Source organism: Narcine bancroftii, chromosome 4 (genome assembly GCF_036971445.1).
Source record: "Narcine bancroftii isolate sNarBan1 chromosome 4, sNarBan1.hap1, whole genome shotgun sequence".
Lineage (NCBI taxonomy): Eukaryota > Metazoa > Chordata > Chondrichthyes > Torpediniformes > Narcinidae > Narcine > Narcine bancroftii.
In genome coordinates, this window is record NC_091472.1 from 312,442,176 (window position 1) to 312,463,853 (window position 21,678).

At 47.4% G+C, this 21,678-nt stretch overlaps 1 protein-coding gene across 1 annotated transcript in view; it reads left to right on the plus strand.

Annotated features, from left to right (window-relative positions):
* Positions 1-21,678, plus strand: part of slc23a3 (solute carrier family 23 member 3) — a 100,718-nt gene that overhangs the window by 14,537 nt on the left and 64,503 nt on the right. The window contains exons 5-7 of the mRNA XM_069930556.1: positions 5,854-6,035; positions 13,515-13,638; positions 17,451-17,598. Of these exons, the coding sequence (XP_069786657.1) occupies positions 5,854-6,035; positions 13,515-13,638; positions 17,451-17,598 (454 nt within the window). The remainder of the gene's footprint in view (positions 1-5,853; positions 6,036-13,514; positions 13,639-17,450; positions 17,599-21,678) is intronic.

Below are 21,678 nucleotides of genomic sequence, written 5' to 3' on the forward strand. Positions count from 1 at the left end.
ACATGGGGAGAGCAGCGTGGGATTCGAACCTTGGTCCCGATCGTTGACGTTGTGACGGCCTTGCGCTAACAACTACACCAACCGAGCCACCAAAAGATGAGAGGCGGCTTGGGGGGGGGTGTGGTGATACAACCCCTGCACTGGTCGCACTCCTATCGGCCTACTGCAAGGGGAATTCTGGGAGGCTGGCCCCACCCATCGGCCGTCAATCACCAGCCCGTTATAAAGATTGGAGCTGGCCCCCTTTGGGAGCAGGTCAGACACGTGGAGTCAGGAGGGAACAGAGACCTGGTGTGTGCAAGTTTGAGTTGATTAAAGACTGTTGTAGAGTCTGTGGATGTCTGAATTCTTCCTGCAGCAGTGCTCACAGAGGGGTATGAGATTCTGAGAGGCATGGATAGGGTGGGCAGCCAGCATCTTTCTCCCAGGGTGGCAGTGCCCAATACAATAGAATATCTGTTTAAGTTGAGTGGAGAAAAGTTTAGGGGAGACTTCAGAGATAGTTTTTCTTATTACACAGAGACTGGTGGGGCCTGGAATGCATTGCCATGGGTGATGGTGAAGGTTGAGAAACTAGGGTTATTAAAAAGCCTCTCTGAGACCCACAATCATGTAGGAAAAATGGAGAGTTATGGGTGTGCGAGTGTGGTGCACTGTGGTGCAGCAAGCAGACACAAAACACAGAAAAGACTGTACTACAGGCTTTAATCCTCTTAAGCTCTGTTGTACACCAGTAGTAGTCTCGATGGCTCCACGTGTGACTGGCCCGGGAGGGGCCAGCTCAAATCTATATACAGGTTGGTGATTGACAGCTGGCCAGGTGAAGTCAGCCTCCCAGGTGGTCTTCCTGCAGGCATGAAGGTCACCCCCTGAAGTAGGCTGGTGGGCACGTGGCCCAGTGCTGTGGTTGTATCACCACAGAGAGTGGGAAGGGTTAGATCAGTGGATCTCAACCTTTTTCTTTCCACTCACATCCCACTTTAAGTCATCCCTCTGCCATCGGTGCTCTGGGATTAGTAAGGGGTTGCTTATGGTGGGATGTAGGTGGGAAGGGAAAGTTGAGAATCACTGGTCTAGACCCAATTGTTACTGAAATATTTTGCGTGAGAAAAATGGTCATTGGCCCATTTCCTTTGGAAGTCTGAAACCGTGCACATAACGAGTCAATGAGGGACGATTAAAACAGTGGTTTTCAAACTTTTTCTTCCCACCCACATCCCACCTTAAGCAATCCCTCACTAATCACAGAGCACTAATGGCATAGGGATTCCTTAAAGTGGTGTGTGAGTAGAAAGAAAAAGGGTGAGAACCAGATGGTTAGAGTGTCGTGGAGTAACTTTACACTGGTCAGCGCATCATGGTGGACAGAAGGGCCTGTAATGTTCTATGGTCAAAGACACTTGATGAGAGAATTTTGAGGAACGGTTTTCAACCTGAAACGTTAACATTGTTTTTCGTCTCCCCGATTCTACCTGATTTGGGTGTTTCCAGTATTTTCTGTTTCAAGTTCAAGGTTATTATCATCTGCCTGTACATATACAATCAGACCAAGCAGCATTTCTCCAGACCACAGTGCACACATATACACGGCACATGATAATCACACATGTGTATGAAATATAATGTAAAATGAATAAGTAGAAATACTTTGTAATAATTTACTCAGGTATAAGATCATCAATCTCACAGCCTGCAGGAAGAAGTTATTTCCCAGCCTAACAAATATATATATTTTTTTTAATTTTCAAGAATCTTAAAAATGTTCGAGGACTCTGCTTTGAGGACATGAATTCCAAGACACGGTAATTTTAAAAAATGTAGACATACAGCACGACAACACGAGTCCGTGTCGCCCAATTTACACCCCATTAACCTATTTCCTCAGTTCGTTTTGGATGGTGGGAGCTCCCAGAAAAAAACCAATACAGACACCGGGAGAACATACAGACAGCAAAGGATTTGAACCCGGTCCAGTTTCGATCGCTGGTGCTGTAAAGGCATTGCACTTAACTACTCTGCCAACCGTGAACTCTGAAAGAAATATATTCGCCTTACCTCTGTCTTAAGGGGCAACTCTTTTATTTTTAAATGCTGACTGCTCATTCGAGGGATTCCCACCGGAACCTCTTCCCAACCCTGTCAAGACTTCTTGATGTGGCAAGATAAGGTGGATAAGCCATGTCCTTCCCCTCCTCCAACCCCCCTCTCTCTCAACACTTCTTCCCCGAGTAGTCCAGCAGCAATCTCATGGAGTTGGGTGGTTTGTCGCTGCCTGTGATTCCTCAGTGTTTGCTCTAATGGGCAGAGATTTCATCATTTGTCCTAAACCCTACACTGCCCCAATTGGTGAACCAATCAAAATAGACCCATCCTCAAGATCAGTTGGAGTTTGTGCAGAGGTGGTACATCACCGAAGACTCTAATAAACCTCTACAGGTGGACTGTTGAGAGCATTCCGGATGGTTGCATCATTGTCTGGTGTGGAGACGCCAACTCTCAGGACAAGAAAAAACTCCAGAGGGTTGTTAACTCGGCCTGCCACATCACAGGCACCAGACTCCACTCCATCGTGGACGTCGACATGAGGCGGTGTCTTAAAAAAGCAGCCTCTATCCTCAAAGACCCCCCCCCCCACCATCCAAGCCACGACCTCTTCACTCTGCTACCATCAGGTAAAAGGTCCAGGAGCCTGAAGACGAGCACTCAGCGGCACAAGAGCAGCTTCTTCCCCTCCGCCATCAGATTCCTGAATGATCAATGAACTAGACGCTGCTTTACTCTGACATTTTGTTGTGAGATGGTTTATATAAATGTTTGCCCAGTGACGCTGATGCAAAACAATGACTTTTGTGACATGTTCGTGACAATAAATTTTGATTCTGAGAGAGGCTCGCGTTTATTGAGGACAGTGTATCACCACATTACAGTGGGTCGGATAATGGTAGTATTCACAAACCACTACCATATAATTTGAGATGCAGTATGAAAATTGTAGGTTAACTAGTGTATATGGGGGTCAAGGGCTCATGAACCAGAAAGGCCTGTTACCGTGCTGTATGTCTAAATTTAAAATTAAATTTTAAACATTTTACATTTTAAAAATTAAAATTCACTCTTACTAAATGAAAGAATTATTAGATTAATACAAAATGTACGCAGAGAATCAAGCTGGTTTCCTAAGAACAATTGTTACAGATTGTCGGCTCTCAATGGGGGAACACTTTGGAGATTTGTTTCGGAAAGTGAAGAGACAATCTCTCCTGTTGAGACTTGTAGAATAATGATATGACGTTAACCAATGTAATATCCATTTCCAGAAATGGCCCATTCTCTTCTGTTTACAATACAATGGGAGTTCACTGGCCTGTGAACTGCACACACTTGTGGGGACATTAGTGTTGAAGCAATCCATCGGAACACAACTCCACTTACAAAATGGCATTCGAGAGGAGAAAAATGTTTGCATTATGGAAAATCATTCTTCTCTGAGGACACAACCCCAAGGAATCCATTTAACACTGTTGTGAGACCAGAGGACCCCAAAACCCAGCAGCAATAGATATTCGACAAGACAAATAGTTACTTAAACAAACGTTGCTTTTAATTATATTTAAACACGAAAACACAGTCACATGTGTATGTAATGTGTGTGTAAGTTCAGAAACGTTCTTTGATTCACAGTCCAATCTCACTTCTTACTCCTCCAAGTTCACTGGTTACAGGCAATTCTTATACTTTGCACATAATTTAACATTTATAAAGTTTCCCCAGGCTTTGGTGCTTGAAAGGTAAATGGTTACAGCTCAGGAAGGTTCTTGTCAGTTTTCAGAGAGCAATTTGTTGTTCCAGGACACCCACAACTGATTCCTTTTTAATCAGCCACTTCAGTGTCTTGCTGACAAAACTTGCCCCCTCAGGGTTCTCCAGATGATAACCTCTTTCTTTCAGGTCACCACAGAGTTCCTTTTTGTTTCCCTTATTTCAAGTGAAACATTAGACAGCCAGTCCTTTCCTCTTGCATAAACCACAAGGGCTTTGACCAGGCTGAACAAAGCAATCACAACCTGTCTTCCAAATGGGGTTTTCCACAAGCTTGCCAGCTTGTCCTGTTCCAGTCCCAGTTGCTGCTGACTGTAAAACTGCAGAACTGCTCTCTGTCTCTCTCTCTCCTACACAGAGAGAAAGCCTGTTTGACTCTCTCTGCTTGCAAAACCACATGACCCTCCCAGAGCAGCAAGTTCCCCTTTAGACAATTTGCAGCTCCGACATGTTCTTTCATCTGTTGCCTTTTTGTAAACAACAATCCATTAGTGAAGTCTCTTGGGCACTCTCCAAAGCTTTTGCAAAGGCTCTGAGGCCCCGACATGTCCAGCATTAGCAGAGCTCCAGTATTTTAAACAAGATCTGTTTTAAAGTGTTTGTATATTATCGACTCTAACAAACCTTTCCCAATTTATCTCCCAGAAACATATCTATATTCTGTCACACCACTGTCTCAAAAAGGTTTGAGGACTCTGCTCTGCGGACTAAAATTCCAAAGACCCATGACTCTCTGAAAGGGCGACAGGGTTAGTGTGGCGGTTTGCGCGACGCTGTTACAGCACTGCCCTGTGAGGAGTTACGGAGTTCGTACATTCTCTCTGTGTCTGTGTGGGCTCTGTCCAGGTTCTCTGGTTACCTCCCACCCTTCAAAAAATTGTACCAGAGTTGTAGGTTAATTGGAGTGGATGGCCGGCTTATGGGCTGGAAGGGTCTGTTACCATCTAAATTTAAAATTCCTCCTTATATTATGTGGAGAAGGCAGGACAATGGGGTTGAGAGGAAAATTACATGAGTGGTAAGTCAAATGGCAGAATAGACTTGTTGCCTTCTCTCTGTCTTAAGTGGGCGACCTATTGTCTTTAAACAGTGACCCCACTTGTTCTGGGTGATCCCACCAGAACCTCTTCAACACCCATCTGTAGCGAGATTGACATGGCAGGAACAACCATTGCCCTGTCCCCTCTCCCTCAACACATCACAGGGAAAGGTGTCCGAGGTTTCACGATTCCCCTCCCTCCTGTCCCAGTTTCTGGTGGGGGAGGGGGGGAGGAGGGATTCAAAATATTGCTGGGATTTGAGAGACTGAGTTACAGGGAAAAATTAAACCGGTTATTGCGTGGAGCATCAGAGAATGGGAGATATGATCACAGAATTGACAGAGTAAATGTAAACAGGCATTTTGCCCCCCGCCCCCCACCGAGGTTGGGTGAGACGAGAACTAGAGGACATGGGTTAAGGGTGAAACAAGGAGAAATTTAAAAGGAACATTAAATGTGTTTAAAATTTTGCACGGTAACAGGCCTTTCGGGCCATGAGCCTGTGCTGCCAAAATGCACCTCATTAACCGAAAAACCCCATTCATTTCAAAGGGTGGAAGGAAACTGGAGGGCCCCAAGGAAATCCACGCAGATGCAGGGAGAGTGTAAAAACTCCTTACAGACAGCACTGGATTCGAACCCGGGTCGCTGGCGCTAACTGCTACGCTAACCGTGCCGCCCTGAGGGGGAGCATCTTCAGACAGAGAGTGGTGGGGGTGTGGAACAAGCGGACAGGTAAAATGGTGAATGCGGGCTCCATTTTAATATTGAAGAAAAATTTGGATAGGAGGGTTGTGGTCTGGGTGCAGGTCAGAGGGACTTGACAGAATAATAGTTTGGCACAGACTAGATGGACTGAAAGGCCTTTTTCAAAGTTGTGGTGTCCCACGATTCTATGGGAAGGGTCATAAGTGATGTGGAACCAAGGTGTGTGGATGGAAGGAAGTTCCATATCATCCACAATCTAATTGAATGGTTGCTTTGGATGTTCTAGGTTCGGGGAGCGGTGACTGTTTCTGGAATCCTACAAGTTCTGCTGGGATTCTTGGGCATCCAAGGTGTGGTGATCCAACACTGTGGCCCAATGGTCTTGGCTCCCATGCTTTCCATTATCGGCCTGAGCTGTTATAAGGAGGCAGCTCAGTTCAGCTCTTCACACTGGGGAATCACTGCCTTGTGAGTATAACTCGCCAGAATGTTTTGATTCCACTGCACAATGGATTTAAATTTAAATTTAGATATATAGCACAGTAACAGGCCATTTTGGCCCATGAGTATGTGCCGCCCAATTTACACCCAATTAACATACACCCCCAGTATGTTTCGGATGGTGGGAGGAAACTGGATCCCCCGGGGAAAACCCACATAGACGTGGGGGGAACGTACAAACACCTTACAGACAGCATGGGATTCGAACCCCAGTGCCAATCTCTGGCACTGTAAAGGTGCTGCCCTATCTCTGAGCCAACCGTGCCACCTCTGAGGGATGAGGGAAGCTGGTGGGAAAGAGGAATGGCCAATGGAATTTAATACAGGGAAATGTGGGGTGTTGCATTTTTTAAGGTCCAATATGGGTAGGGCCTACAGTGAATGGGAGGGATTTGGGGGTTGTGGTAGAGCAGAAGGATCCAGGATTATAGGTACATAGTTCCTTGAAAGTGGAGATACAGGTAGGCAGAGTAGTCAAAAAGGCATTCGGCACATTGACCTTCATCAATCAGGGTACTGAGTATAGAGGTTGGATGATCATGTTGCCATTGAGATGTGGGTGAGGTTCCATTTGGAGTGATAGCGTTGCGCTAACCACCACACTCACCGAATAACTGTCGATTAGCCAAACAGGGTTTGGGTCAAATATTGGCCAGGACGACGATGGCAGTGAAAAGTGGGAGTGGGGATCAGGAGAGGACAGGGGCAGGGGAGAGACCCCTGGCTCTTTTTCAGAAGTCCCATCAAATCTTTCCCATTGGAGACAAACAGCTGACTGCTGGAATCTGATGTTGAACACAGTGGTTTGAGCTTAACTGAATTCCTCTGGCAGATTAAAACATACAACATTACGGCATTAGAGGTCCTTCAACCTATGTAACATCCAGCAACATTTTGGGAAGTCTCCTCTGCACCACCTCTACATCTTTCCTGTAAAAACACGCACACGATCGCTGGGGAAGCTCAGCTGGTCCAACAATGTCCTTTATGTAGCAAAGGTAAAGGATACAGAACTGATGTTTCGGGCTCGAGCCCTTCAATAAAGTATTGGGCTCCAGCCTGAAACGTTGGTTCTGTATCATTTCCATAATTTGATGAAGGGCTCAAGCCTGTGGATCGTCACCTTGTCGTGGTGGAGAAGCTTGTGTGGTCCTGAGATCCCAAGAGCAATGCCATCTGGAGCCGTGCTCCTTGTAGGGCCATCCATGGTGGTAAGGTTGAGGGGGAGGTGTCCCTGATAAAGAACGATCCAACCAAGCCCTCAACGGTGGAACAGCCGGATGAAGTTACTCAGCGGCTGCGAAGGCTGCAACAAATCCGTTAGCTCCAATCATCATGGTTTCCAGGCCATTGGAGCTCGTTGGTTGATTTGTGAAGTGTCGTGCGCCTCTTGGAGTGCAACATCAAGTACACGCACTGGCGTCCTCGACTCATAAGCCACTTGAGCGCCCTTAGGAATGGAGACCATCATCCGCGACCTCGAGGGATAGCCGTGGCGGCATAAAGGACACTGCGGAGCTTCTCCAGCATCCTAATTAGTTGACCTGAGCTGAATGCAATTCTCCAAGTGTGGTCTAATCAGAGTTTTATAGAGCTGCAACGTTATCTCCTGGCTCTTGACTTCAATTTCCCCCCCCCCACCCAACTCATGATATACCTTCTCAACCACTCTTCCAATGTGTACAGCAACCATGAGAGTTTGATGGACTTGAACCCCAGGATGCCTTTGTCCTTCCACACTGAATCCTGCCACTAATCATGTACTCCACCTTCACGTTCGACTTTCAAAAGTGCATCCCTACACACGTATCTGGATTGAATGCCGTCTACCACTTCTCCACCCGACTGCGTCCTGCCTATCTCCTGTGGTAACCTGTGATAACCTTCTGTACTATCCACAACACCTCCACCCTTCGTGGCAGGTGTAATTGTGTTTAAATGTTTTCTATTCCTTTGAGAAGGACACGCAGGACCTTAATTTAATGTCTTATAAGCAGTACCATGCCATTATTCCCTCATGTGCATACAGCGCGGTAAAAGGCCCTTTCGGCCTATGAGCCTACGCTGAACAAATATGCCTGATTGACCTACAATCCCCAGCATGGAGAAGAATCTCTGGAGAAACTAGGGGGATGTAGCCTCAAGATTCAGGGTAGCAGATTTAGGAGGAACTGCTTTTCCCAGCGGGCGGCGAATCTCCGGAGTTCTCTGCCCGCGGAAGCAGTGGAGGTGACCTCAGTGAATATCTTTATGGTAAGTCTGGATAGAATTTTGCGTAGTGGGAGAATGAAGGGATACGGGGAAAAGGCGGGATGATGAGCCCATCATCAGATCAGCCATAATCTTATTGAATGGAAGAACAGGCTCGATGGGATGAAGAGCCAACCTTCTGCTCCTATTTACTGCAGGAAAGAATTTTCCAGCATTCAAATGATGCAGATATCTGGAAGGGTTGTGATTTAAAATAAAGAAATTAAAAGATGTTCTATCCAGAGCCCCATCTAAATAGAAAGTGTGAAGAAACTCAGTCTGTGAAAGTGCTGGAGAAACTCAGCAGCTTACGTGCATCACCTGCTTTTCATCTGAGTGTGAATCACCTTTGAGGTGTGGAAGACCCTGGGTAAATGCCATTTTGACATTGTGGTCAGGGATTGGAGGTCAGATACACTGTCAAGGGTAGTGGTGGAAGCAGATACCATGGTGGTATTGTGGTTAGGGTTACGGCTTGACCGTGGCTTCTCTACTGTGGGATTTCCTTCCCAGAAAGGGTCTCTGAAGCTACTCTTTCTATGCCAGGGTTGGGGGGGGGGGAGGGGCGGCATGTTCTCCAGCCACAGTCCCCCTCAATGCCTGGCACTGCCATCTTCAAACCGCTGCCGGCCTCCGTTCTGCGGAGCAATTGGACCCGCACCAGGGACGGGAAGGCCAGGCGGGAGGACCTGGCGCCGAAGCAGCGGCCCAGTTGTCCCCGGGCCTGACTCAGCAAGACCTTCGCCTTTGCTCCTTGTCCACGCAGGGCTGCCTGCCCCAAGGTCTGATGTGTTCTTCAGCACGTACTCTGCAGCCTGGAATGTGCCAGTGGAATTCCTTCACCCTGCCAGTGGTAAGGATGGGGCGGAGGTTTGAGGAAGATTAAGGAGACTGAGATTCAAGTGAAGATTGTGCTTTGCTCAAAGAGGATAGGAGATGGAGGTAGGGCGAGAAATGTTAGACAGGAGGAAGCTCATATAGTTATATAAGAACCAGCATAAACCCATTAATGTTTCAGTGACTAATTCCACTGTGGTTAGAACAACACAGTTCCTGTGAGTGCCACTGGGTGGAGCATGAGGTTCACATTGACCAGAGAAATGCCTGGCCCAACAGCATGGATCGATCCAGAAGTAAATCTGCAGACACCGTGATTGAAGTAAAAACACGATGCTGGAGAAATTCAGCAGGTCAAACTGTGTCTTTCATATGGCAAAGGTAAAGATGCATCACTGACGTTTCAGCCTTGAGGCCTTCATCAAGGTCCAGAAAAATGTCAGCAGGCATCTGAGCAAAAGAGATGGGGGTGGGGGGGGGGAGATGTATTCGCAAAGGTAGGAGGTGATAGGTAGAGAAGGGATGGCAGCGATTGAGGCAAGGAGGGAGGTCTGGGTGAAGGGAGGTAGAAGCGGGGAGGAGAACTGGGAAGAGAAGTGGGGAGGGGGAAGAGGAGAGCAGGTTACCAGAAACTGGAGAAGTCGATGTTAATACCATCTGGCTGAAGAGGGCCCAGACGGAGAATCAGGTGGTGTTCGAATGTGCTAGTTTGAAGGTGACATCCACGTAATTCAATTCCCTCCACACGTGTTCAAACATTTTCCCTCTTCAGAAACAGTTTCAATCCACAACTTCTTCCCCAGCTTGTTCCCGCGAGCAACTCGTTGGATGTCTTTGAGATTTGGCAGGTTGAAGCACTCCTCCCTCTTTGTTTGACCTCGTTACCGCACCCAAATCAGGGAGAGATCTTGCAGATCATGACGGCACAAGGTACGCAGCAGTTAGTGCAAGGTTATGGCAGTGCCAGCGACCCCCCCCCCCCCCCCCCCAACCAACCACCCAACCCCCAGTTCGAATATGGCTCTGCTTGGAAGGAGTCTGTATGATCCGCCTGTGGCCTGTATGAGTTTTCTCCCCAAAAAATGTACGGGGTTTGTAATTTGCCTTTGTTATGAGGACAAACTTGGGGTGCTTTCTCTAAAGCCTTGGAGACAGAGGTTGACCCGACAGAGGGTCTGATTTAGACACAGACATACAGCACAGTAACAGGCCATCTCGACCCACGAGCCCATGCCGCCCAATTAACCTACAACCCCCAAATTTTTTTGAAGGCCGGGAGGAATCTGGAAACCCATGCAGACACCAGGAGAACATACAAACTCCTTACAGGGTTATAAGATTGAGAGGCATTAGAGTAAACTGTCAAATCCTTTTTAAAATTTAGACATACAATGCAGTAACAAGCCATTTCGGCCCGCGAACCCATGCCACCCAATTTACACCCAGTTAACGTATAGTTTGGTGGGAGGAAACCGGAGCCCCCACGCAGACAAGGGGAGAACGTACAATCTACTTACAGGCAGCAAGGGATCGAACCCCAGTCCGGCGCTGTAAAGGCGTTGCGCTAACCGCTGCGTCAAGCGGGCCGCCCAGAATGAAAATGTCGCAAACTAGAGGGCACAGGTTGAAGGTGAGGGAAGGGAAGTTGAGGTGATACCTGAGGCGAATTTAACACAAAGTGGTAAGTGGGCAGGTGTCGGAAAATGGATACGATAGAGATATTTAATAGGCATTTAGGCCATCCATTCTTTGGCTACGGCTCCTTCCCTGAGAAGCTGTCATTTAGTTCTGCACTTCTCTGCTACCGACCAAATAAAAACATTAAAAAGTTGATTTCTGTCTGTGGCCTCCCTTAAATGTGCTGTAGGCCCCCGTTAATTTAGACAGATGAATATTGGGCAAGGGTACAGGCCAGGTACAGGGTGATGGGATTAGTTGGTGGCACAACACTGTTACAGCGCTAGCGACTGAGGTTTGAATCCTGCACTGTCTGAAAGGAGTGCAATCTCCCCGTGTCTGTGTGGGTTTTCCCCGGGGTCGGGGGAGGGTCTCCGGTTTCCTCCCACTTTTCAAAAACGTTCAGGGGTTTTAGGTCAATTGGGTGTAATTGGGCGGCAAGAAAATGTGGGCATGAAGGGCCTGTTATCCTGCTGCTTGAATAAATTTAATATTTAAATTTAAATCGTGGCCAAAGGACATGTTCCTGTACAAAGTGGCTTTCTCTCTCAGTTCTGATGAAGGGACTGAAACCTGAAACATTGCCTGTTTATCTTTTCCCGATGAAGGGCTCAGGCCGGAAACGTTGGTGACCCTTTGCTTCCTACGGACTCTGCATGACCTGCTGAGATTCTCCAGCACGTTTGTGTGTTGCTCTCAACCCCGGCGTCTGCAGATTTTCGTGTTGAACTGTTCATCTTTCCACAGATGCGCTGAGATTTCCATCATCTTCAAAGCTCCAACATCTGTAGATTTTTATTTTGACTTTCACTTGGGTGGGGGGAGGGAGAAACTTGAATTTAGGCCAGTGAAACAAGCCCTGTGCCCCTCCATCTCTTCCCCTACTCACTTACACAAAGCCAATTCATTCTCCCACATTCCCACCAGGTCCCCAATCCAACAACCCAACAACACCCTTGGGGCAACTTACAGTGGCCACTTGTCCAACCAATTTGCACGACTTTGAATTAGAATGCTTTATCGATAACATGGCGGTCAGCGCAATGCTATCACAACACCTCCAGAATGGAGGACCATCGCCTTCCCAAGATCGTGTTATATGGCGAGCTCTCCACTGGCCACCGTGACAGAGGTGCACCAAAGAAAAGGTACAAGGACTGCCTAAAGAAATCTCTTGGTGCCTGCCACATTGACCACCACCAGTGGACTGATCTCGCCTCAAACCGTGCATCTTGGCGCCTCACAGTTTGGCGGGCAGCAACCTCCTTTGAAGAAGACCGCAGAGCCCACCTCACTGACAAAAGGCAAAGGAGGAAAAACCCAACACCCAACCCCAACCAACCAATTTTCCCCTGCAACCGCTGCAACCGTGTCTGCCTGTCCCGCATCGGACTTGTCAGCCACAAACGAGCCTGCAGCTGACGTGGACATTTACCCCCTCCATAAATCTTCGTCCGCAAAGCCAAGCCAAAGAAAGACAGTCACAGCATCTTTTGTGTTTTACCTGAAGGTTCACAGAGCTAGGTTCCAACCCACGAGGGTGGTGCGCGTTCTGCACTGAGGACCGGAGAATGCAAGGAGTTTGTATGCTCTCCCCACGACCTGTATGGGTTTCCTTCCACCCTTTTGGGTTGGGAGGTTAATTGGGTGGCACAGGTTTCAGGGGATGGAGGGGCCCTGTTCTGCGCCATATCATGAAAAAACTAAAAAGCACAGGAGCAGGCCCCTTCGGCTCTTGTCTGTGTTGAACATGCAGCCCAAATACCGTGAAACTCTCTCTCTTGCACATGATCCCAATCCCTTCATTCCCTGCACGTCCAATGGATGTTGTGGGGGTGGGGGGAACGTGAGACCCAACAGAAAGCAAGATAGTCACAGGAGGAAGGTATGAACTCAATATAGTAGTGCAGGTTGGGATGGAACCCAGATGATCGCAGCTGTAAGGGGCTAAGCATATCGTTTCAACTCATTTTAATTCCCCATCCCTTTCCCTTGCTGACCTGTCTGGTCCAGGTCTCATACACTGCTGGACTGAGACCCGCTCAGCAAATTGGAGGAACAATGCCTCACCTTCCATCTGGGCACCCTCCAACTGGATGGCTTTAACCTTGACTTCTATGGCTTTCATTAACCCCCCCCCCCCAACTTTTTCCCCCAACTCTGTCTCTCCCTTTCCCATCTCCTTTCGCACAGGCATGAGAAATTATCCTATCCAATTAACAACTTTTGTTGGTCTGGATTCCTCCCTCAGCCTGAGACTTCCCGTTCCATTCTGATTTTGAGCTCAGGCCCGAAATGTAGCCAATATCTCTGTCTTTTATGGATGCTGAAAGTTCCTCCAGCATTTCAGTGCATTTTTATTGGAGCCTTTCGGGCCCTCCTAGCCACACGAGAGGAATGCCCCGTTCCCCTTATCCTGCACGAGCTGTTCACCACAGGGGGATACCTGGGAGGTGGAGAATTGGGGCATGCAACCTGTAACATTGACTCTGGCCCAACTTGTCCAACAAAGTGGGCCAACCACCCATTTGCCTGCATTTGCTCCATTCCCTTCTCAACCCACCTTCTTCAAGCACCTTTTGGGGGTGGAGAAGCTGCTTCAGTGGAGGTTCCTCCCTGCTTTGACTCTGGGAGTGGTGGAAGGGGAATGGGGTTTCACTCTCTCGTCTCCCCCATTTGCAGGTTGATCCTCCTGGCCATTCTCTTGTCTCAACACCTGCGATCCTGTTCCATTCCGATCTGGAGGTGGAGGAAATCCAAAGGATTTGAGGTTTTGACTCGTTTTCCCCTCTTCAGGATATTTTCGGTATGAACTAAAAAATTTGCATGAAGAATCACAACCCAATTTTTGAGGGAAGGGAAAGTCATTGGTTACACAAATTGCGGTTAAATTCTCTTTAATTACTTTTTTTTCCTTTGCTTGCATCATTTGTTAACGGTACTTCTTGTTGGTGTGTTTTATGTCTCTGGGAAGCTGTGCCAAGTCAGACTAACACTGCCTCTGGACATTGTTCTCATGCATGTGACAGTAAACTCTTCATTTGGTCTTCAACTGAACTTACAAAATCAGATAAGAGGTAGAACCAGGACAGGGCTATGGCAGGTCCATCATCTCAGAAATATCTTCAGGTGGCACGGTTGGCGTGAAGCCTTTATGGGCCAGCGATCAGGACAGAGGCTTGAATCCTACGCTGTCTGTAAGAGGTTTGTACGTCCTCCCCTGCATGGGTTTTCCCAGGGGGCCCCAGTTTCCTCCCACCATTCGAAACATACTGGGAGTGTAGGTTATTGGGGTGAAAATTGGGCGGCATGGGCCATTGGGCCGAAATGGCCTGTCACTGAGTTGTATGTCTACAATTAGACAATTGGCCTCCCCTCCACATTGCTACATATTTCCCGTAACTCTTCATTTCCCTCGGATGGAAAACTTTCAAAGAACATGGAACATTACAAGCCCTTCAGCCCACGGTGTTGTGCTGACCTTTATAAAGCTACAATCTAATCCTTCTTTACCTCACTCCCATAACCCTCCATTTTCCCTACATCCATGTGCCTGTCTAAGAGTGTTTTGAATGCCCCTATTGTACCAGCCTCCACCACCATTCCTGGAATGCATTCCAGACACACACCACTCTCTGTGTAAAAAAACTAACCCTGATGTCTCCCCTAACCTTTCCTCCATTCTCCTTAAACAGATGTCCTCTGGTATTTGCTATTAGCACCCCAGGAAGTAAAATCACTGGCTACACCCCTCATAATCTTTTCTACCTCAATGAAGTCATCTCTCATCCTTTGTCGCTCATTATGACTCCTTAGAATGCTCAACGGTGTCGAGGAACAGAGAGAGATCCAGGGCAATTGATCCCTAAAGGTGGCCATGCAAGTTGATAGGTTGTTTAAGAAGGTATATGGTTAGCTGGCCTTCAGTAGTTGGGGGATTCAGTACAAGAGCTATGGGATAATGTTACAGCTCTGTAAAACTCTGGTTAGACAGCACTTGGACTATTTTGTTCAGTTCTGGTCACCTCATTACAGGAAATTTGTAGAGCAGTGGTTCTCAACCTTTTTCTTTCCCCTCACATCCCACTTTAAGTAATCCCTATGTCATCGGTCCTCTGGGATTAGTAAGGGATTGCTTAAGGTGGGATATGGGTGGGAAGGGAAGGTTGAGAATCACTGCTCTAGATACAATTGTTACTGAAATATTTTGCTTGAGAAAAATTGTCATTGGCCCATTTCCTTTGGAGTTATGAAACTGGTCACATAACGAGTCAATTAGGTATGATTAAAACAGTGGTTTTCAAACTTTTTCTTTCCACCTACACAGCACCTTAAGCCATTCCTTACTAATCACCGAGCACCAATGGCATAGGGAATACTTAAAGTGGGATGTGAGTGGAAAGAAAAAGGTTGAGAACCACTGGTATAGATGCTTCAGAAAGAGGCAGAGGGATTTACCAGGACGTTGCCTGGATTGGAGAATCTGTCTCATGAAGCAAGGTTGAAAGAGCTGGGGGTTTTCTCTTTGGAGCAAAGAAGGATGAGTGGTGACTAAATGGAGGGTGGACAGTCAGCACCTTTCTGTATGGAGTTTGCACATTATCCCCATGTCTACATGAGTTTCCTCTGGGGGCTCCAGTTTCCTTCCACCTTTCAAATCGTACGAGGGTTATAGATTAATTGGGCGGCGCGGGCTCATGGGCTGAAAAGGGCTGTTACCAGGGTGTATGCCTACATTTCAAAAACATTTAAAAATTACCCCTCAGATCCCCATTAAACTTCCCCTTTCTCACCTTGAACTTCTGTCTTGAAATTTTAGACATCTCTACCGTGGGAAACTGACACTGGCTATCCACCCTATCCATACCTCTCGGAATTTTATGCACCTCTACCCTATCACCCCTCAGTCTCCTTCATTCCAGAGAAAACAATCTATCCAGTCCCTCCTGAAAGCTCAATGGCTACAAGTCCAATTCAAGGACAGTTTCTTTCCTGCTGTTAGCTGATGACAGAAGCTGATGCCTTTGCACTGTTTTTAACTGCCCTTCTCTCTCCTCCCTGCACACTCTGTTCACTGTTTTTGGATGTTTTTCTAGGCCCTGAACTATTTGATTTATTGTTGTTGTTTATTTGCTATTCTGGGTACATTGAGTTGACTTGCCTGGATAGTACGCAGCACAGAGCTTTTGAACAATAAACAATTTAATTCACCCACATCCTTGTGAATCTTTTCTGCACCCTTTTAATCACATTCTTCCTGAACTGTGGACAAGACCAACCAGCCACTAAGAGGATGTAAATCTGATGCCAGCCTCTATTCAGGACTGAAGGATGAGATTAAAGGATCTTGGGTTGTGACAGGAGTTGGGGAGTCGAGGATGAGGGAGGAATGTGGACGTGCATAGCCAGGACTTGAAAGGGAGACTGGTCCAGCCCTGGTCCATTCTCTTTGCCTTGTCCTGACACCCCCTGGAGAACGACGCCTCATAAACCAGCCTGCTGCTCATTGACTTACGCTTGGGATTTAATACGATCATTTCCCCAGAAGCTGGTGGGAGAAGCTGTCCTCGCTGGGACTCAACACCCTTCTCTGTAACTGGATCCTGGTCTTCTTAACGGAAAGGCCACAGTCTGTCCGGGTCGGTAGTGGGACGTCGAACACCATCACGCATCTCAGGGATGTGGGTGTGTGCTCCAACTGCTCCTGTTCACCCTTCTGGGCCACGGCTGCAACGCCAGACCCAGCTCCAACAGTGTCATGAAGTTTGCAGTCGTCGGTCTCATCAGTAGCAATGATGAGTCACACTACAGAGAAGGGTGGAAAATCTCGCCAGATGGTGCGAGAGTAGCAACCTGTGTCTCAATATGAACAGGACAAAGGAGATAATCGTGGACTTCAGGAGGACCAGGATGACCACCCTCCCCTACACATCAAAAACTCTGTAGTGGAGAGCATCAAGTTCCTTGGAGTTCACTTAACTAGTGAACACATCTCACTGGTCGCGAAAGTGCAAAGGCAACTTCATGTCCAGAGAAGACTGAAGCGGGCAAAGCGACAGGCCACCAACATTGCCAACCTTCTACAGGAGCTCTATCCAGATCATCCTGGCCAGTTGCATTACAGTGGGTTACAGTTCCTGCAGAGAAATACATTTGGAGGTCAATCCACAGGACCATAAGAGATACAGAGAGGATCACTGGAGTTTCCTGCACCCCCACCCCCCCCCCACCCCATCAACATGATCGACAGGGGTCATTGCCTGAAAAGGGCATACAGAATCATTGAGAACTCCTTCCACCTTCTACACAGCATCTTTCAGCTGCTCCCATTGGAAAAGAGACACAGGAGTATCCGAGCCGGCTTCACCAGATTGAGGAACAGCTTCTTCCCGCAGACCATGAGAATGTTGAATGATCAAACAAACTGCTCGCACTCACCCTCCGAGACTCTCATATCTACGAAACAATATTTATTTATTTGTGTATACGGATACTTGTCCTGCACGTGTATGTGTGTTCTGTCTGGTTGTGTGTCTGCGTGGTTTTTTCCCCAAGGAGCAGATGACAATAAACTTGCCTTGAAGCTGTGTGAGCTATCTACAGTTTCTGGTTTTCCAGCTGCTGCTGCCAACCGTTTCACTGTGGATCGTGTGTGGAAACCTGCGGGAAGGAGCTGTGATGAATCCTTATCCAGGAGGAGGTTTCCAGGGGATTCTTGGCACCAACACCACAGACCTGGTGCCCTGGTTCAGAGTTCCGTCCCCAGGTAAACTGATTGTCAGGAACATACTGTAGACCAGGGGTAGACAAACCTTCCTTCTTAACACGTCTAAATTTTTTTTTACATTAAATTTAAAATTTTAATTAGAGCCACGTACCATAAACTTCAGATGTTAGGATTGCCACAAGACTTCAAAAAAAATTACATACACATTTTCACTTTTACATGAGCATTTTGTTACATAAAAATTATATACAGTAAATATTAAGAAATGCACGTACATAATATTTATTAATCTACGTAGTTTTTAAACTGCTAATTTGTACGAGTTACAAAAATAAAAAAAAGTACACATACCAGAGATATAGATAAATGTGTAATAGTCAAATTTCGTGGACCAATTTTTAGAGTAAAATTTCTTTCTTCTTTCTTTGGCTTGGCTTCGCGGACGAAGATTTACGGAGGGGTAAATGTCCACGTCAGCTGCAGGCTCGTTTGTGGCTGACGAGTCCAATGCGGGACAGGCAGACACGGTTGCAGCGGTTGCAGGGGAAAATTGGTTGGTTGGGGTTGGGTTTTTCCTCCTTTGCCTTTTGTCAGTGAGGTGGGCTCTGCGGTCTTCTTCAAAGGAGGTTGCTGCCTGCCGAACTGTGAGGCGCCAAGATGCACGGTTGAAGGCGAGATCAGCCCACTGGCGATGGTCAATGGGGCAGGCACCAAGAGCTTTCTTTAGGCAGTCCTTGTACCTCTTCTTTGGTGCACCTCTGTCTCGGTGGCCAGTGGAGAGCTCGCCATAGAACACGATCTTGGGAAGGCGATGGTCCTCCATTCTGGAGACGTGACCTACCCAGCGCAGTTGGATCTTCAGCAGCATGGATTCGATGCTGTCGGCCTCTGCCATCTCGAGTACTTCGATGTTGGAGATGAAGTCGCTCCAATGAATGTTGAGGGTGGAGCGGAGACAACGCTGGTGGAAGCGTTCTAGGAGCCGTAGGTGATGCTGGTAAAGTAAAATTCAGGGAGTTGGTTATTACACACATGCTATTTTTGACCATGCCGTTCGGGAGTGGAGGTTGAGAGCTCAGGTTTGTGGCTGGGGCCTGGCCGACAAACGGCGCTGGGGCACCAGGAGCTCGGATGGGCTGGTGGGCGGCTGGGACCAGGTGGTAAGTCTGCGGCCAGAGCATTGGGCGGGCTGCCGGAGCCTAGGCTAGATTCCACAGTCGAGGCAATGGGAATTTGAATGGGCAGGCACCAGGGCCTGGGTGACAGACAGCCTCCACTGCTGCCCCAGGCCACAGATTCCATGCATCCACCACTCTGTGCAAAAAAAAATCCCTAAACCTTCCACCAATCACCTTAAACAGATATCCTCTGGCATTTGTTACTGAATCCCTGGGAAAAAAGGTGCTGTCTGTCCACCCATCTGTGCCTCTCATAATCTTGTCGGCCTCTATTAAGTTACCTCTTATCCTTCTTCTCTCCAAAGAGAAAAGCCCTAACTCTGTTAACCTTGTCTCATATTCTCCAATCCAGGCAACATCCTGGTAAATCTCCTCTGCACCCTCTCCATAGCTTCCACATCCTTCCTGTAATGAAGTGACCAGAACTGAACACAATATTCTAAATGTGGTCTAACCAACATTTTATAGAGCTGCACGATTTCCTCATTGCTCTTGAACTCAATCCCCCGAGCAATCAAGACCAGCATACCACAGGCCTTCTCAACAACCTGCACGGCAACCTTGAGAGATCTATGGATTTGGACCCCAAGGTCCCTCTGTTCTTCCACGCCATTAAGAATCCTGCTGTTAACCATATACTCTGCCTTCATGTTGGACCTTCCAAAGTGCATCACTTCACATTTATCAAGATTGAACTCTATTTGCCACTTCTCTGTCCAACTCTGCATCCTGTTGTGGCCTACAACCTTCTACACCAATGGTTTTCAAACATTTTCTTTCACTCACACACCACTTTAAGTAATCCCTGTCCCAGAGGAACTCTGTGATTAGTAAGGGATTGCTTAAGGTGGGATGTGGGTGGAAAGAAAAGTTTGAAAACCACTGTTATAATCGATTCTGATTGACTCATAATGTGCACAGTTTCATTACTCCAAAGGAAATGGGCCAGTGACAATTTTTCTCAAGCAAAATATATTGAGTCTAGAGCAGTGATTCTCAACCTTCCCTTTCCACTCACATCCCACATTCAGCAATCCCGTACTAATCACAGATCACTGATGACCTAGGGACTACTGAAGGTGGTCTGTAAAAGGAAAGGTTTGAAAACCACTGTTCTACATATTCACCACACCTCCAACCTTCGCGTTATCTCCAACCTGCCAGGAGGTTGGGGAGGAAATTTGCAATGATCCGTGCTTACCCCAGCAGATAACAGGGGAGACACTTTTTACACAGAGATCCCGCAATGCTGCCGTAAAGAAGACCCGTTATTCAGCCAGCTTTGCTTGTTTACACTGAACCCAACAACACCAGCATCATACTGCCCCAGTGTGTCATTTTACTCAGCAAGCCGGCATTCCACAAGCAAAAGTGGTGCGACATGCTTTCCCGACCTGGTCCCGGCCTGCCGGCTCACCCATTTTACACAGACGCCAATTTTGCGCTGCGACCACCTCCGCTGCCGGCTTAAAGGCGGGTCTACAATGAGCCCCCCCCCCTCCCCGCCCCCATGCTCGTACCTTTCACACAGAAGATGTGGCGCAATATATTCCCGCCTTGAAGTGGCTGTGCAAAAGGGGCTATAGATTCATTTACAGCATGGAAGCAGGCCCGTCAGCCCAACTTGTCCATGCTGACCCTGTTGTGTACCTCAGTTCATCCCATTTACCTACATTCTGAACCTTTCCATCCACGGACCTGTTACCACTTCCTCCAGCAGGTTACTCCCTATATCCACCAGCCTCTGAATGAGAGAAGAGTCCCACGGATCCCCTCTCACTTTCAACATCAAGTTTCTGACTCCCATTCTATGATGGAAAAAGACACCACAACTACTTGCCTATAAATTTCCCTTGTTATTTTTATACACTTTAATAAGAATGTGCAGTTCTGGTCTCCTACCACGAGGAAGGACATACTGGCTTTGGAGGTGGTGCAGAGGGGGTTCACCAGCTTGATTCCAAAAATGAGTGGGTTGGCCAATGAGGAAAGATCGAGTCGTCTGGGACTGGACTCGCTGGAATTTGGAAGAATGAGAGGGGATCTTATCAAAACGTATAAAATTATGAAAGGCACAGATAAGATAGAGGGAGGTAAGATTTTTCCATTGGTGGGGGAGATCAGAACTGGCGGGGCATAGCCTTGAGATTCAGGGTTGTAGATTTAGGATGGAGATGAGGAGGAATTGCTTTTCCCAGAGGGTAGAATTCTCTGCCTATGGAAGCAGTGGAGGAGACTCAGTAAATATATTTAAGACGAGGTTGGATAGATTTTTATATAGTTGGGGAATTAAGGGATATGGGGAAAAGGCAGGTGGGTGGAGATGAGCTGATCATAAGATCAGCCATGATCTCATTGAATGGCGGAGCAGACTCGACGGGCCGGCTGGTCGACTCCTGCTCCTGTTTCTTATGGCACCACTCAGCCTCCTCTGTTCTAGGGAAACCAATTCCCAGCCTAGCCAATCTCTCCTTGTAATTCAATCTCTCCAGTCCCAATACTATCCTTGTGAATCTTTTCTGCCCTCTTTGCAACTTAATCCTATCTTCCCCACAGCTGGGGGACAAGAGACTGAAGTGGAACTTTTAGCTTGCGCGAACATCTCTCCACCCTTTCGTAATTATTCTCTTTCCCTGCCGTGGCGTGTATTGTGACTTTTAATACTGTTTTAGCGGGTGTATTTTACCCACCTCTTTGGCTGCAGCAAGGAAGAATTCCGGTGCATCTGTACTTGTGGGTGTAACAATGAAGAGTCCCTCCTCATCATTTCTAACACCAACTACACACAACACTCCACGTGCTCTCACCCACCTCTTGTACAGCTGTAATGTGACACCAACAATTCCAATTTGCTGTTGGCAATGAGGAAGGGTGCAGGAGGTTGAAAATGTCCATGAATACTTCAGCTCCCTGGTTTAATACAACAGCTCACATAATTCCA